At 58.7% G+C, this 14,643-nt stretch overlaps 1 protein-coding gene across 1 annotated transcript; it reads left to right on the top strand.

Moving 5' to 3' along the window:
- Positions 1-993: 993 nt before the first annotated feature.
- LOC103597102 (cAMP-specific 3',5'-cyclic phosphodiesterase 4C-like) lies at positions 994-14,362 on the top strand (the record flags this gene model as incomplete). The annotated part of the gene is made up of 10 exons (XM_008580899.1): positions 994-1,235; positions 9,133-9,324; positions 9,887-9,923; positions 10,011-10,095; positions 10,644-10,804; positions 11,052-11,150; positions 11,552-11,716; positions 11,806-11,905; positions 12,700-12,854; positions 14,240-14,362. Coding segments are annotated over exons 1-10 (1,359 nt in total), but the record flags the coding sequence as incomplete, so codon positions are not given.
- Positions 14,363-14,643: the final 281 nt, after the last annotated feature.

The following is a 14,643-nucleotide window of genomic DNA, read 5'->3' as shown; positions in this document are numbered from 1 at the left end:
AAATGCCCCTGCTGCTTGCCCTGAGCGTCCACAAAAGGTGGGTTTTCTTCTTGCCAGCCCACCCCCAACTTGGCTGCACCGTGGCTTTGGGGTGGGGAGGGTCTTAGAAGCAGGACTAGGATGTTTGTTAGAGGGACCTGACTTCCCCACTCTGCCCACTCCCACTAGTGGCTCCTCCGAGCCCTGGCCAGAGGCAGCCTCTGTGTGCCCACCCCAGACACGAGAGGGCCCTGGCATAGCCCTCCCTATTTCCCTGTCCTTCCCGGATTCCTGCCTGCGTGAGTGGGGGGTTTGGGGCTCCAAAGAGACCCCGTAAGGGGCTGAATGACTGAGCCTACCTTCCTGAGGTTGGCGGAAAGAACGCCATCTGCGCATACCTTCGAAGACCAGACCCCCTGACTCTGCTGTCAGACTTCTCCTCGCCGCTGTCATTGGGAAGGGTTGAAGACCCGCTACTGATCAGCTTTCAGCACCTCCTGGGCGAACGGCGCCCTGGTCTGGGGGTGCTCCCGAACCCCCGTCTGCCGACCCTGCTTTCAACACCAGAAAGCTCCTCGCTGTCTCATCCCCAGGAGCTCCTCAATCGACCTTCTTCCTTTTCAGCACCAGCGGGAGGGACAGCGCCTCGGCGCCGGGGGGGTCTCCCTGCTCTCCATTCGGCGCCGACCAGGACAATTTCTATCTTCCCCACTCCAAGTCCTTGTCTTGACTCTCCTATCCAGCACTAGAAGGGACGGCAGACCGTTCTCTGCCCCGGGGGACTCCCCAGCCCCTCTTTCCAGTCCCCGCCCCCCACGTTCGTCTTCCCGCTGCTACCCTTCAGCGCCGTCTGGGCACCGGCAGCTCCTCGGTGCTGGCCCCACCTCGAAGCCCAGCTTCTACTTTCTCCCGCCTCAGCACCCCGGCGCGGACAGCTCCTCGTGTCCCCCCTGCACACCGCCCCGGCCCGCCCCGGCCCCGGCGCCCCGCTCTCCCGCCCTTCTTCTCTCGCGCATGGAGACCTCGGGGGTCGGCGAAGGGTCGGAAGCAGACAGCAGGTTGAGTTGCCCTCGCAGCCGCCAAGGCACAGCCAGACAACCGAAGCACCTGTGGCGGCAGCCCAGGCGCCCCATCCACATCCAGCAGCGGTTCCATTCGGACCCGGACAAGTCCACGGGTCGCCGCGAGCGGGACCGGAGCCCGCGGCCCGGGCTGGGGAAGTCGCGGCGCTCCTGGCCCACTTCCTCCCACAGGCGGTAGGTGGGCGGGGGCGGGCCTCCTGCGCTGTGGGGGAGGGGCGCGCGGGGCCTGGCGGGAGTGGAGGAGGGTCCGTGCTTCACCGGGGGCGGGGGTCTCTGCTGCTTAGCTGAGGCCGGCGCTCTGGAGGAAAAACTGTGTCTGTGCAGGTGGAGATGGGGGTGGGGGTGGTCCCAGGTGCGGCTGGGTGTGTTGTGTGCGTGCATGAGAGCAGCAGATGCGACCCGTATATGCTGGGACCTGTTGTGTGAGTGTCCACAGCCAGCTGTGTCTCTGTGGGTGACTGGCTGTATTTGGGTGTGAGCCTGTGTATCCACGCTTGCGTGTAATTCTGTGTATTTACGAGCAGTCGTTTACGTGACTGTATGTTTCCTCTTGTAGTCCCTCAGGGTGTGACTGTCCTCAGTCTGACCCAGGTGTGTGTCCGAAGGTTCTCCCACCCCTGGAATATCCTCAGTTGCTTTGCGGAGGGGTGTTTGTGGTCACTCTGAGCACCCGAGGTGACCCTGGGGTGCTCAGAAATAGGTATATAAGAGGGCCAGAGTGCACTGCCACCAGTGCTGGGGGAGGAGCCTCCTCTGTGGCCTGCCCTGCCACTCCCTTCCGCCAACCCCTGCCCCGCCCTGCTCAGCCTGCAGAAGGAGGGGAAGCCCCTCGGGGAGCCTGAACACAGGATGTTTCTTCCACATAAGAAGGGAGGGGCTGCTCCTCCTGTTTCATATAAACTTGGTGGCGGGGAATAAGACAGAGACTGAAGAGACTCACGGAGAGGTGAAGTAGGATCCCAAGGGGGCCAGACATGGAGCTATCCAGCTGCTGGGCTGGGGGCTCAAGGGCCAAGGACGAGGGCCCAGGGATCCCAGGTCCCCCTTGGGTTGGAGGAGGAGCCCAGCCAGGCCAGACCAGAGCCCGAAGGTTCAAGCCCAGGCTGGGTGACCTTGACAGAGCTGTTTCCTTCTCTGGAGCTTTGTTTTTTCTCCAGTCTTGTCTATTGACTTGATTGACAAACCTGGCCTGGTATCCCCAGCCTGGACCACCAGCCGCCTGGAAGACGTCTGGGGTGGATGGGCTCCACGGCCCAGAGGGGTTGGAGCTGTCTGCAGGTGACCCAGCAGGCCGCTTGCTGCCGCCCCCCCCCCCCAGCTCTTAGCTCCTTCCGCTCCACCCTTCCCTGTGACTCATGATTTTCCACTTTCAAGAAAGAACAAACAGAGACTTGGTTTGGGCCTGTCTAGGGGGAGACCCCACGTGGCTCTGGGAGGCAGAAGGGGTGGATTGTGCATCCTTGTGTGTGTGTGTGCATGCACATATTGGACTACACATCATGTGCACTGCAGTCATGTAAATGCCTGTGGCCGGCCCGGGCATATATGTGCTGATGTGAGGGGAGCAGCTCACCCACTGAGGAAGCTGAGAGAAACCCGGTTCAAGGCCAGGCCTCAAGTGCTCCTGAGCAAGTGCTGATGCCTCGCTGAACCTCAGCGTCCTCGTCGGTGAGATGAATGTTCTGTGCTTCAGACTGGCACTCATTAGGCCCAGCTTGTGAACTGTGGGGACGCTGTGTCTCTCCACAGTCCCAGATGGATCATGTGGGTCTGGAAGGGTCCAAACATATTGTTTGGAAAGCATTTATTAAGTACCCACTGTGGGGCAGACCTGGTACTGAGGATAGAGCCATGGACAGGAAGTGCTCACAGGCTGATGGTGGAGACAGACTCATCCCAGGTGGAGAGAGCACAGGGTGATCATGCTGTGATAGGGAGAGATCAGGGCACCATGGGAGCACAGAGGAGGCTCCTGGACTAGCATCGGGGGGTGGGTGGGTAGATGAGTAGGGAGGACTGCTTGGAAGAAGGGGCACCTAAGCTTAGCCTAAAGGATGCACAGAAGCCAACCAGAGGGAGTGCAGGGAAAGGTATGCCATGCAGAAGGAACAGAATGTGCAAAGCCTCAGACTCAAGAGGATCAGATGTATGAGGAGCTGAAAACAGATCAGTGTGGCTGGAAGGTGGGAGGAGAGGTTCTCTGCTTGTGCCACAAGCATTCATTAGGCACCTACTGAGTGCTGGGTCTTGAGGGAACAGCTGGGAGCAAGGCAGACCTAGCCCTGCCCTAGAGGGACTCACAGGCTGGGGGGCAGGGCAGACACAGATCAAATAATCATGACAATAAATGTAAAATTGTACCTGTGACAGGAGGATGCTCTGAGAGTACTTAACCAGGCTAGTCAGGGAGGGCTTCCTGGAGAGGGTGACACTCAGGCTGTGACCCAAAAGATAAAGCCTCAGCAGGGGGGCATTTGGACAGGGCCATGGGGTGAATCAGCTGGTAAGAGCCTGGCTGGTTCAAGGAACAGCAAGGAGGGGGTGAGGCTGGAACAGAGTGAGCCAAGAAGAGGGGATGGAGGTAGGCCACATGGGGCCTCCAGGGAGGTGTGGATTCAAATTGAGGGCAATGGGGAGCCATGGGAGTGTCTAAAGCAGGAGAGGGTATGATCTGACCCATGTGAGCATCTACACGTGTGTCTCAGCCCCACCCTCCTTTCTCTACCTGAGCCCTCCATGGGGACTTGGGCAAGTCATCTCTCCTCTCCGGTCCTCAGTTTACTCATCTCTAAAGTGGGCATAAAAGCACCCATTTCCCTTCTCTCTGGGGCCACCTGGTAGCCAGGGAAGGGATACTCATAAGGGGGAAATCAAGGCAGTGATGTGCTAAAGGTACCAGAAACTGCTGGGCACCTCCTCAGGCCATGCAGCAACTCAGGTAGGAATCAGGGTGGGGGTCCTTCTGGCCACCCCTCTTTCGGCTTTGGTCCCTGACTCAGTGGGGTTTGGGACCTCCCAGGGTCAGATGGGCCAGGCTTTGAATGCTTAGTCCTGGCTCTGTGACTTCCCCTTTGTGGCTGTTTCTACATCCATAAAACTATTAGTAAAATATTACTGTTAAAACTATTAATAAAACATTTATAATTGAATTTATTAATGAAATACTAATAGTAAAACTATTGATCAAATATTAATATCAGGGGAGGCTGTGGGGCTGCAGAGGGGATGAAGTGGGAGAGGGCTCAAATGACCTGGTTCCTGTAAACTATGGCTGTGTGACCTCAGGCAATCTTTGTGCCTCAGTTTTCCCATCCTTGAAATGGGAATAACAGCCTCCACTTTACAGGCTGTCTCTGAAAATCAAAGGATTTTCACAGTCACAGCCCTTGGCTCAGGACCAGGTGACTTAAAAGCCCTGATTTGTATCATTTTGTCTATATACAGCCTTCCATTTTATGTCCATGACATCAGGGGAGGGACTATGACTCATTTTCTTAAGAACATGGGACCATTGTTAGCCCCTCCTGCAGGCCTGGGGTGGTGTCAAGGCTCTAGGATCCTGGCTCCAGCATCTCCTCCAGGCTGATCCTAGTGGCCTCTGTCCCTTGGGGACTGGCTATAATTAGGTCCGGCCCCAGCAGCTACAGATGGTATTTTTGTCTTGGGGACAGTGAGGTCTGGTTCCCACCAGGTGTCTGATTGCTGGGCTGCAGGATTTGGAGGGGGTTCCTGGCCAGGCCCCAGGGACTTGCAGTCTTCCTGGGCTTCGTAACCTCTCTCCAAACCTGTTTTCTCCTCCGTACAATGGGGAGAATGTTTTCAGCTTTAGAAGGTTGCCTCAGGCTCTCCCGCTGAAGCCCTGATAGATGGGATTGTATCACAGATTCTCCAGGATTGCCAGAATCATGGGTGCCATTTCCAAAACTGAAGCAGTCCCCCCTGGCATGGCCCAGTCTGGGGGGTGGGTGTCATCCCATAGCAAGGGGCACAGTCAGGCCCAAAGCTTTCTGTGTGAGCTTGGCTGGGAGATCACCTGGGACCTTGCCTGTGACATGGGTGTTCCAGATCCTTCTTCTGCATGTGACACCCTCTGTGACTCGGTTTCCTTTTCTGTAGGATGGGATAGGGCCAGCCTGACCCCAGCATTCCAATGATAGAGCACCTGGTACAGACTCCTGGAAGCTCAGATACCAGAGGCCCTCTTCCCAGCCCAGTGGGGTCCTTCTGGGGGCAGGGAAGCAGCTGAGGCTTCCCAGGACGGAAGGCTTGGCAGGGGTGGAGTGCGGATGTTTGTCCGATGGAGACAGCAGGAGAGGGGAAGGCATCCAGAGACAGGGCCTGGGGAATGTCAGAGCGAGTGGGGGTCACGTGGGGACTTGGGGGGGTGCTAGGAGAGGGGGAGCTGGGTTCCAGCCCCGCTGCCCTACAAAGAAGCCTTGCGCCTGTTATGACCTCTCTCCAAGCCTTAGTTCCCCCATCTGACAAAGGATTCCAGGCAGCCCTTTGGTGGCTGCAGGCCTCAGTTTATTCATCAGGAAAACGGGCAGAGGAGGGCTGGTAACACTGTCCTATGGGATCTGGACAGCCTCTTGGCAAACCCTGTGCCTCGGTGACCTCTCATAATGGAGGGCAGGGCGGCTGAGTTGCTCTGGGCACCTCCCTATCTGACTTCCACATCTCACTGTCTTCAGCCCTCGTCAGCCCAGTAAGCTGCGCTATTGGGAAACACACAGAGGTAAGTGGCCTAAGATCCACGTTCTGCGTCCCAAGGGGCCACCCTCTAAAGAGTGGGAGCAGAGTCGCCTCTGACTCCGTGCCTCAGTTTCCCCGCTTGTTCCGGGGGTCACCAGGGAGCGGTCCAGCGGGGAGGCGGAGCCGTGCGCCCTCTGCCCCCTCCCCCCTGGGCCCCGCCCCCGCGGCTGTCCAGAAAAGGTCCCGCGCAGCCCGGCTCGGCCCAGCCTCCACGCGGTCCTGGCGATGCAGGGACACCCCGCGCCCGCCCCAGCCCCTGGGCCCAGCTCCCCCCGGAGTTCCCCGCGCGGCTCCCCCGGGCTCTTCAGGAAGCTGCTGGTGAACCAGAGCATCCGCCTGCAGCGGCGTTTCACCGTGGCCCATCCGCTGTGGTGAGGCGGGTGGAGGGCCTGGGAGGGTCGGCGGGACGGCCCGGGGTGGAGGTGGGGAGGGCAGAGACAGGGACAACTGGGGCCGAGGCTTCCTGGTGTCTTTCTTCCCCTGCCCTATCTTCTCTGGCCGTCGTCGACTGTCTCTCTGTCTTCCTCCATCCGCCGGGGCCTGGCAGGGTCGGCGGGACGGCCCGGGGTGGAGGTGGGGAGGGCAGAGACAGGGACAACTGGGGCCGAGGCTTCCTGGTGTCTTTCTTCCCCTGCCCTATCTTCTCTGGCCGTCGTCGACTGTCTCTCTGTCTTCCTCCATCCGCCGCCTGAACACACGCCCAGGGGACCAGCCGTCTGTCCCCTTCCAGCTGTGTGGCCCAGAGCAGGACGGGCTGAGGCTCACGTCTCCTGAGCCTCTCTGGGGCAGGTGGGCTGTGCGTCCTGGCGGTGGCAGGAGGAAGGGCATCCCCGTGGTCTCCTCGACCCCCACCCCACCATTCGTCCTGGCGACAGCACCGAAATGACCCGGGGGCCTCACACTGAGCCCTGGGTGTCCACAGAGGAGGACCAGGTTGGACGGGGCCTCGGAGGCAGGTGTTCGGGGGTGTAGGAGGGCGAGCGTACGTCTCCCGGGCCGAGAGCGGACCCGCGTTGACTGCGCGCCCGCTCCCCGCAGCCCCGTGCAGGCACATCCCCTAGGGGCTCGGTGCACCGTTTGGATTCGAATTCCCGCCCCTCGGGAAGCGGCCGTGACCTCGTGGGGCGGAGAACGGGGCCAGGCTGACGTCGGGGGCGGGGAGTGCTGTGGGCGCCCCCTGCGGTTGGTACTCTGCAGCCCAGAGGCTCAGCGGCGGGAGCTCCCTTCTCCAAGGTCACACACGGTGACGGCTGCGGGGGAGGGGGCGGGCGTGACTGTGGTCCCTGGTGGCGCCATCTCAGCCTGGGAGGGGGGTTCCGGGTCCCACAGAGCGGCCTCAGGGACCAGACACCGGCGAAGAGCGGTCCCTTCCGAGAGCTCCGTCGAGGGAGCGTCCCTGGGTACCAGAAGGTGAGGCTGGAGAGCGCAAGTCCGAGGCCCGGGGCTTCCGCGTCTCGGTGCCTCCGTTTACCCGCCCGGCCGATGCGCAGCCGCGCCGTTCCCACAGCCCGGGCGACCCCGCGCGCGCCGCCCGCGTCATGGAACCGCCGCCTGACCCCGCGCTCCCGGCTAAGTTTAGAGCAGGAGGAAAACAGCCTCCTCCGGCCCCTTAACCCTACGCGCTCGGGATGCGGATTCGAACCCGGCACGCTGAGGCTGTTCCTGGTCTCAGTTTCCCTATTTGTCCACAGGCGTTATTTCCCAGAACCTTTGGAGAAAAGGGGAGAGAGTGGTAGAGGTCCCCACCCGCGGGCCTCCCGGTCGGAGGGCAGGTTTGGGGTACCCCAGCCACCAGTTTGGGGTATCCCCGCCTGAGACACTCCGATGCTGCCACTGCGCCCATGCGCGACACTGCCTCGGCAGAGGAGCATTAACAAGCCCCGCCCCTGCGCGTGACGTCATGGGGCGGGGGTGGGGGGGTGGGCTTTTCTCGGAGCCGGGCGGAACAGACCGAGTGGGGCCGGACGAAGACGAATATGCCCGAGCCGGCCCGAGCGCCATCCGGACTTACTCGAAGCAGGCCCAGCGCAGCCGGACTTAGCCGAATAAGCACGAACTCATCTGAGCCCGCCCGAATGTAGTCGGAAGTAGCCGAACTCGGCCGAACTCACCCGACCGAACTCTTCGGGGCCAAGGCCAAGCCTGAGTAATCGACAGAGCGGGATCGAGTCCTGCCGAATCCCCCGCCCCCACCCAAATCTGAGCTGGATCCAACCTCCCCTGCTCAAAAGTCACGGCAGGGGAGCAGGGGAACACCGGCCCTTGGCCAGGAGATCAGTTTTGGTTGGTCCCCGGTGTGTCCATGTCTCTGCCGCTCCTGCCCGCCTTCTCAAAAGCTCGGGACCCGCAAGCACCCCTCCACGCTCGGGACCCACAAGCACCCCTCCACCAGGTCGTCCACCCCCGCCTCCGCGCCGTAGTCCTTTGTCTGACCTCTGATCCCGAGAAAGAGGGCATAGATCCCTCTGCTTAGTCAGGGCGTGGCCGGAAGGAAGGACAGACTTGGGGGGCTGAATAGAACAGGTGGTGTTGGGAAGTAGGGCGGAGCTCCGGGAGAGGGCACACCTGTGCAGAGGCCTGAGGTGAAGAGAGTAGGCGGGGAGTTCAGGTTGAAGACAGAGCCGGGGGTGTGGCCTACTGGCTGGGGGTGGAACCTCGAGAGCTGGGGGCGTGGCCGACAGACGGGATAGGGCCTACGGGTTGAGGGTGGAGCCTCGATAGTTGAGGGTGTGCCCAGGTGGCCCAAGGGTGTGGTCAAGCTGGCTGGGGGTGGAACCTCTCGGCTGTGAGGAGTCCTGCAGCGTGCAGGAGCTAGGCAATACCCGAGCCTCCTCCAGGTGGAAGAGACCAGGAAGCCGATTGTAGTCCACGTGGACCATGCGACCTAGACCTCAGTTTCCCCCTTTGTAATACGGGCGCCCAGTCGTCGTCCTTGGGCACTCGCCTGTAATCGCCTAAAAGTACCCCCGAGGATGGAGTTTATCATGCCCACATTACAGGCCGGGTAGTAGAAGTCCAGAGAAAGGCGCGGACCTGCCCATAGTCACAAAGTCACTTTGGGGAAGATCTGGAACTCAGGTCCTGGAGTCCAGACTGGCCCCAGTAAGAGGGGCTCCGGGGTACAGACGCGGAGACGGAAGCGTGAGGGGTACTGAGCTCCTGAGTGAGGGTGTGGCTGTGAGGCAGGTGGGCAAGCTGTAAGCCACCCCCGCCGGACCGCCGTGCAGCCCCCGGGAGGACGTGGCAGAACGGGAGTCTACCACGACAGGCACCCAGCAGCAAGGCTTCTCATCTCTGACCATACCTCCTCTGCCTTCAGCTTTGACCTGGAAAATGGGCTGTCGCGCGAGAGAAGTGCCCTGGACCCTCAGTCCAGGCCTGGCCTGGGTCGGGTCGTCCAGGCCCCTGTCCCGCACAGCCAGCGGCGCGAGTCCTTCCTATACCGCTCGGACAGCGACTACGAACTCTCGTCCAAGGTCACGTCCAGGAACTCTTCCATGGCCAGCGACCTGTGAGTCGGGGCTGGTGGGACGACACCTCCTGGCACCCCCCTTCTTCCTTAGTTCCTCCATTTAGCAAACTCCTTCCAGTGGCCATTTGACCTAGGCTCTAAGGAGTTTAAGGAGTTTAAGGAGTTTGCCAGGCAGCTAATTTATTCAGTGTGCAGCAAGTGACATCAGGTGATCTGTGCTTGACCTTGGGCTGCGGTGGGGGTGGGGGTGGTAATCCAGAAACATTAAGGCCAATTAGCAACTGAACAAACACTTTCATTTGAGCTTCCTGGTAGCCATAGCGAAAAGGGAAATACAATAATTTCTGCCCTGCCTCAACTAAGACCACTACTGCCCATAGAACTCAGGTTTCCCATTTATGAGATGCAGATAAAATGAATGGTTGGCGGGAGGGCCTGTGTTGGCTCTCAGGGAGAGTTGGGTGAGGGGGGCCCAGGGCCCAGGAGGGCACCTGGAAGGTGCTCTTAGCTGAGGGCATGGTGTGAATAAAAGCTGAAAGATGGGAGTGTGTGGGAGCTCTCCCTCCCAGGCTGCTCTCTCTGATGGCTCGTCTCCCCTCAGACATGGAGAAGACTTGATTGTGACACCTTTTGCCCAGGTGGGTGCCTAACCTCCTCACCGCCACTGAGCTGCACAGGTAGAACTGACCCCTCCTTCCCAATATTGACCACCACCCTCCTGACAGGTCCTGGCCAGTCTGCGGACAGTTCGGAGTAATGTGGCGGCCCTTGCCCACCTGCAAGGCTGGGGGGCAGCCAAGTACACCGACAGCGGAGCAGAGGCAGGGCTGGCAGGTTCAAGGTGGGCAGGGTGGAGGCGGGAAAAGGGAGCTGCCAGTTAGAGCTGGGACTCTGTGGCCTCCAGATGGGGGTGAGAGGTGGGGCCAGATGGGTGGGGCGGGCCACCCCTGAACCTACTGTACCACAGGCAGGCATCTTTCGGGAACCTTCCATCCAGCTGTCAGCCCCCTCCACCTACAGGTAATGCTCCTGTTCCTCCCCCCTCCCCCCACTGAGGGGCAGCTGTGAACTTCCTCTCCATAGTGACCTCCAGTCCCTGATCCCTTGGACTGTGGTTAATTGTAACCCACCCACGCTCCCACACAACTGCACACACACACACACGTACCCTTGGGGATGGAGGCCACCCCACTCATATTACAGATAGGGAGGCTTGAGGCCCAGAGAGGGACAGAGACCTGCCCATGGTCACACGGCTACTTGGGGACAGATCTGGAACTTGAATCCTGGAGTTCTGAGTTGCCCCAGTGGGAAGGGCTTTGGGGTCCAGAAGCAGAGATGGAAGAATGAGATCGTAGGGTCCCCGAGTGGGGGTGGGGCACGTCCCTTACCAGCTTGGCTCCCAGAGGACACTGGACGGACACTGGCATTGGAGACACTGGACGAGCTAGACTGGTGTCTGGATCAGCTGGAGACACTGCAGACACGGCACTCGGTGGGGGAGATGGCCTCCAATAAGGTGAGGGGCCAGATGGCCGAGATCACCTGTCGAGGGGCAACTGGCCAAGGTGGGTCCCCAACCACAATGCTGAGACCCAGGTTTGAGCTTTGGCTTTGTTTGGATGTCCTATCTTGGGCCTCAGTTTACCCACCTCTATACTGGGCAGGTGGGGCTTAATGTGGAACCTGGGGCGGTGGGGAGGGGTCGAGGTTCCAGAGTCTGCAGAAGTTGGGCTACGGTTGAGCTCCAGCCCTTCACATTTTAGGAGCTGGAAGACACCAACAAGTGGGGGCTCGATGTGTTCAAAGTGGCAGAGCTGAGTGGGAATCGGCCCCTTACAGCCGTCATATTCAGCGTCTTTCAGGTAGTTCCCCTGCCCTTGGCTTCCAGTACCCCTGAGGTTTCCTTCATCCCTTCCTACGCCAAGACCTCAAATCCTCCCTGATAACACTGAATGGGATAATTTGAGCAGGGTATTGAAGAGTGAATAGGGGTTCACTAGGTTGAACGATTCATTGTCATGAGCCCGGCCCTGAAGAGACCCAGTCGGGAGAGAAAAGCTGGACACAGACACCCCTATCCTGTGGGGTCAGAGATGGACCAGAGGAGAAGGACAGAGACTGGGGAGTTCAGAGGGAGAGCAGGAGGGCGTCCTGGAGGAGGGGGCATTTGAGGGATGGATAGGTGTTCGGAAGAGAGGAGTAGGAACGGTGTACACGACAGCCCTAAGGCAAAGGCTCTGACTGGGGGCCTGTGATGGACCAGGAGCGGGACTTGCTCAAGACATTCCAGATCCCAGCAGACACGCTGGCCACCTACCTGCTGACTCTGGAGGATCACTACCACACCGATGTGGCCTACCACAACAGCCTGCATGCCGCTGATGTGGCCCAGTCCACACACGTGCTACTGGCCACACCCGCCCTCGAGGTACTGCACTACAGCTGCGGGCAGCCAGGTGGGTGCAGGGCTCAGGAGCCCCTGCCCGCCCCTCACCTCTTATACCCGTGCCCATTCAGGCTGTGTTCACAGACCTGGAGGTCCTGGCTGCCATCTTTGCAAGTGCCATCCACGATGTGGACCATCCTGGGGTCTCCAACCAGTTTCTCATTAACACCAGTGAGTCAAGGTGGGGAAGGGGACTGGGCCCTGTCTTCACCCTGTTGACCAGGTGACCTCAGGTCTGTCTGTCTCTGATCTGAGCCTGGTCTGTGAAATGCGTATGACAGGCTTCCCTCGCTCAGATGCTCAGAGTGGGTCCAGGTACACAGTAAGTGCTCAAGAAATGAGGCAAGGGCCGGCCTGTGGCTCACTTGGGAGAGTGTGGTGCTGATAACACTAAGGCCATGGATTCGGATCCCTATATAGGGATGGCCGGTTCACTCTCATGGGAGAGCGTGGTGCTGACCACATCAAGTCAAGGGTTAAGATCCCCTTACCGGTCATCTTTTAAGTAAAAAAAAAAAAAAAATGAGGCAGAGTTGACCTGGGTTCACTGAGATCTTAAGTTTAAAGTCCTTCGAAGAGTCTAAAAACTCAGTTGACATGCAATTATTGGATGCCTTTTGTATCCAAGCGCTGGAGTGCTGGGGATGAGAGTGGAATCCTCTCATTCAATGAGCCCAGAGTCTAAAAAGACCAAGATTCAGTCATTCATTCAGCCGGCACTCACCCGTGCACTGTCTCCCACCATGCTGGGTCCCAAAGGAGCCCCCCTAATCTTGGGTAGGCAGAGCCAAACACAGACATCCCTCACCCTGTGAAGTCAGGCACCTGGATGACTTCTTGGAGGAGGGGGCATTAGAGTTGGGGCTTTAATGCATGGGTAGGAGTTTGCCAAGGACTCCCAAAAGCTTCCTTTGGGTGGAATGGGTTGGGTGGGCAGGTCTCGAGGCTCTCAGCTTTCCCCACAGACTCGGAGCTGGCGCTTATGTACAATGATGCCTCCGTGCTGGAGAACCACCACCTGGCGGTGGGCTTCAAGCTGCTGCAGGGGGAGAACTGCGACATCTTCCAGAACCTCAGTGCCAAGCAGCGGCTGAGTCTGCGCAGGATGGTCATTGACATGGTGAGGCCATGGTGGTAGGTGGGGTAGGAAGGATGGGGGAGCAATTACTCATCGTCTACACACAGTAGGTTGAGGTGACTTTGGTATGGCTGGAAGTTCAGCCAGACCTCGGCGTGTCTGCTCTGAGCCTCAGTTTCTTTGTCTGCAAAATGGGGCAGTGACTTCCTGAGCCCTAGGTGGGGGTGAATAGGCTCTCCATTGGGCTTGTCAGATTCCAGTCATGAATTCGACACAGGATGTAGAAACTGAGTTTCTGGGGTTTCAGGTGCAACTTTTTCTAACCCTTAAATTAAACATATCTGTCCATTTGATTTTTTTCAGGTAGGGGAATACCAGTAAGTTTGGGGGTCTCACATCTCATTCATTCATTTAACAAGCATTTATTGAGCACATATTGTGTGCTCGATCTGTGCCAATGACCAAGACAATTCTGGCCTTTATGAGATTCACAGTTTGCATTGGAGATGGACACATAGGTGGTAGCTGTGATGAAAGACCTGTAGGCAGAGCCATGACAGGGGAGGTTCAAGGTGCTGTGGGATCCCAGACCAGCTGGAGAAGTTGGGGCGGGCTTCCCAGGGAGGGAGCACTGCAGCCAGGGCATGCAGGGTGAGGAACACTGCAGGATGGGGAGGAGCATTCCCAGCAGAGGGAACAGCATGCAGGAGGGCTCAGAGGAAGGCCAGGCTTGGAGTGAGAAAGAGCTAAAAGTTTGATGGGGTACAATTGGGGCCTTGAGCAGTGGGCACCTGCAGTGGTGGTGGTGGGGATGCATTTAGGACAGATGAGAAGTTTGGGAAGAAGTTTTAAGACTTTTGTCTGATTCTCAGGGAAGCCTGTGGACCACTTGTGGGTCACTCCCAAGCTGGGTCCTCACAGGTCTGGTTAAGCTGGTTTTTAAACATCTGTGCCCAGGGTCAAACTTCCCTCCAAATGGCTGAAAACAGGCCTCTGGGGCACATGGCAGCCACACAGAAGTTTGGGGAGCACCAAGTCAGGTCCCTCCCCAGCTCCAAACCCCTCTGTGGCTTCCTTGCTCTGACCACAACTGCCTCATCTATGTTCCTCCAACACACCCAACTCATCCAGCCCCAGCGCCTTTGCACAGGCTGTGTCCCCTCCACTACCCTCAGCACAAATCACCTCAGCTCCCAGGTTTAATCACCCTCCCCCACACCCTGTCACACATGTGACAACCTCAGAGAAGGGCCACTGACTGAGCCCCTCTTGTGAGCTGGGTTTGCAGTGAACTCTGTTTTATTCTCCCATTTCACAGATGAGGACGCTGAGGCTCAGAGGACTGAAGGTCTGAGCAGGTGTGGTGTCTGGGAGTAGGGAGTTAGGCAAGTTCCTTGTGCCTGTCACTTTCCCTTGCCTGCCCCCAGGTGCTGGCCACAGACATGTCCAAACACATGAACCTCCTGGCCGACCTCAAGACCATGGTGGAGACCAAGAAGGTGGCAAGCCTTGGTGTCCTGCTGTTGGACAACTACTCTGACCGCATCCAGGTGTGTGGCCAGGCGGGCCCAGGGCCTCCTTTTCTGCAGTTCTCTAGATGCATTTATGAAGCACCAACTGTATGCTAAGAAATAGCTAGAGTCAGGGGTGGCCCATGGCTCATTTGGGAGAGTGTGGTGCTGGTAACACCAAGGCCACGGGTTCAGATCTCTATATAGGGATGGCGGGTTAGCTCACTTGGGAGAGTGTGGTGCTGACAACACCAAGTCAACGGGTTCAGATCTCTATATAGGGATGGCGGGTTAGCTCACTTGGGAGAGTGTGGTGCTGA

Source organism: Galeopterus variegatus, unplaced genomic scaffold (genome assembly GCF_000696425.1).
Source record: "Galeopterus variegatus unplaced genomic scaffold, G_variegatus-3.0.2 Scaffold2197, whole genome shotgun sequence".
In the NCBI taxonomy this organism is placed as follows: Eukaryota; Metazoa; Chordata; class Mammalia; order Dermoptera; family Cynocephalidae; genus Galeopterus; species Galeopterus variegatus.
Note: the sequence above shows the minus strand (reverse complement) of the source record. Positions and strands in the feature narration are given on the sequence as shown.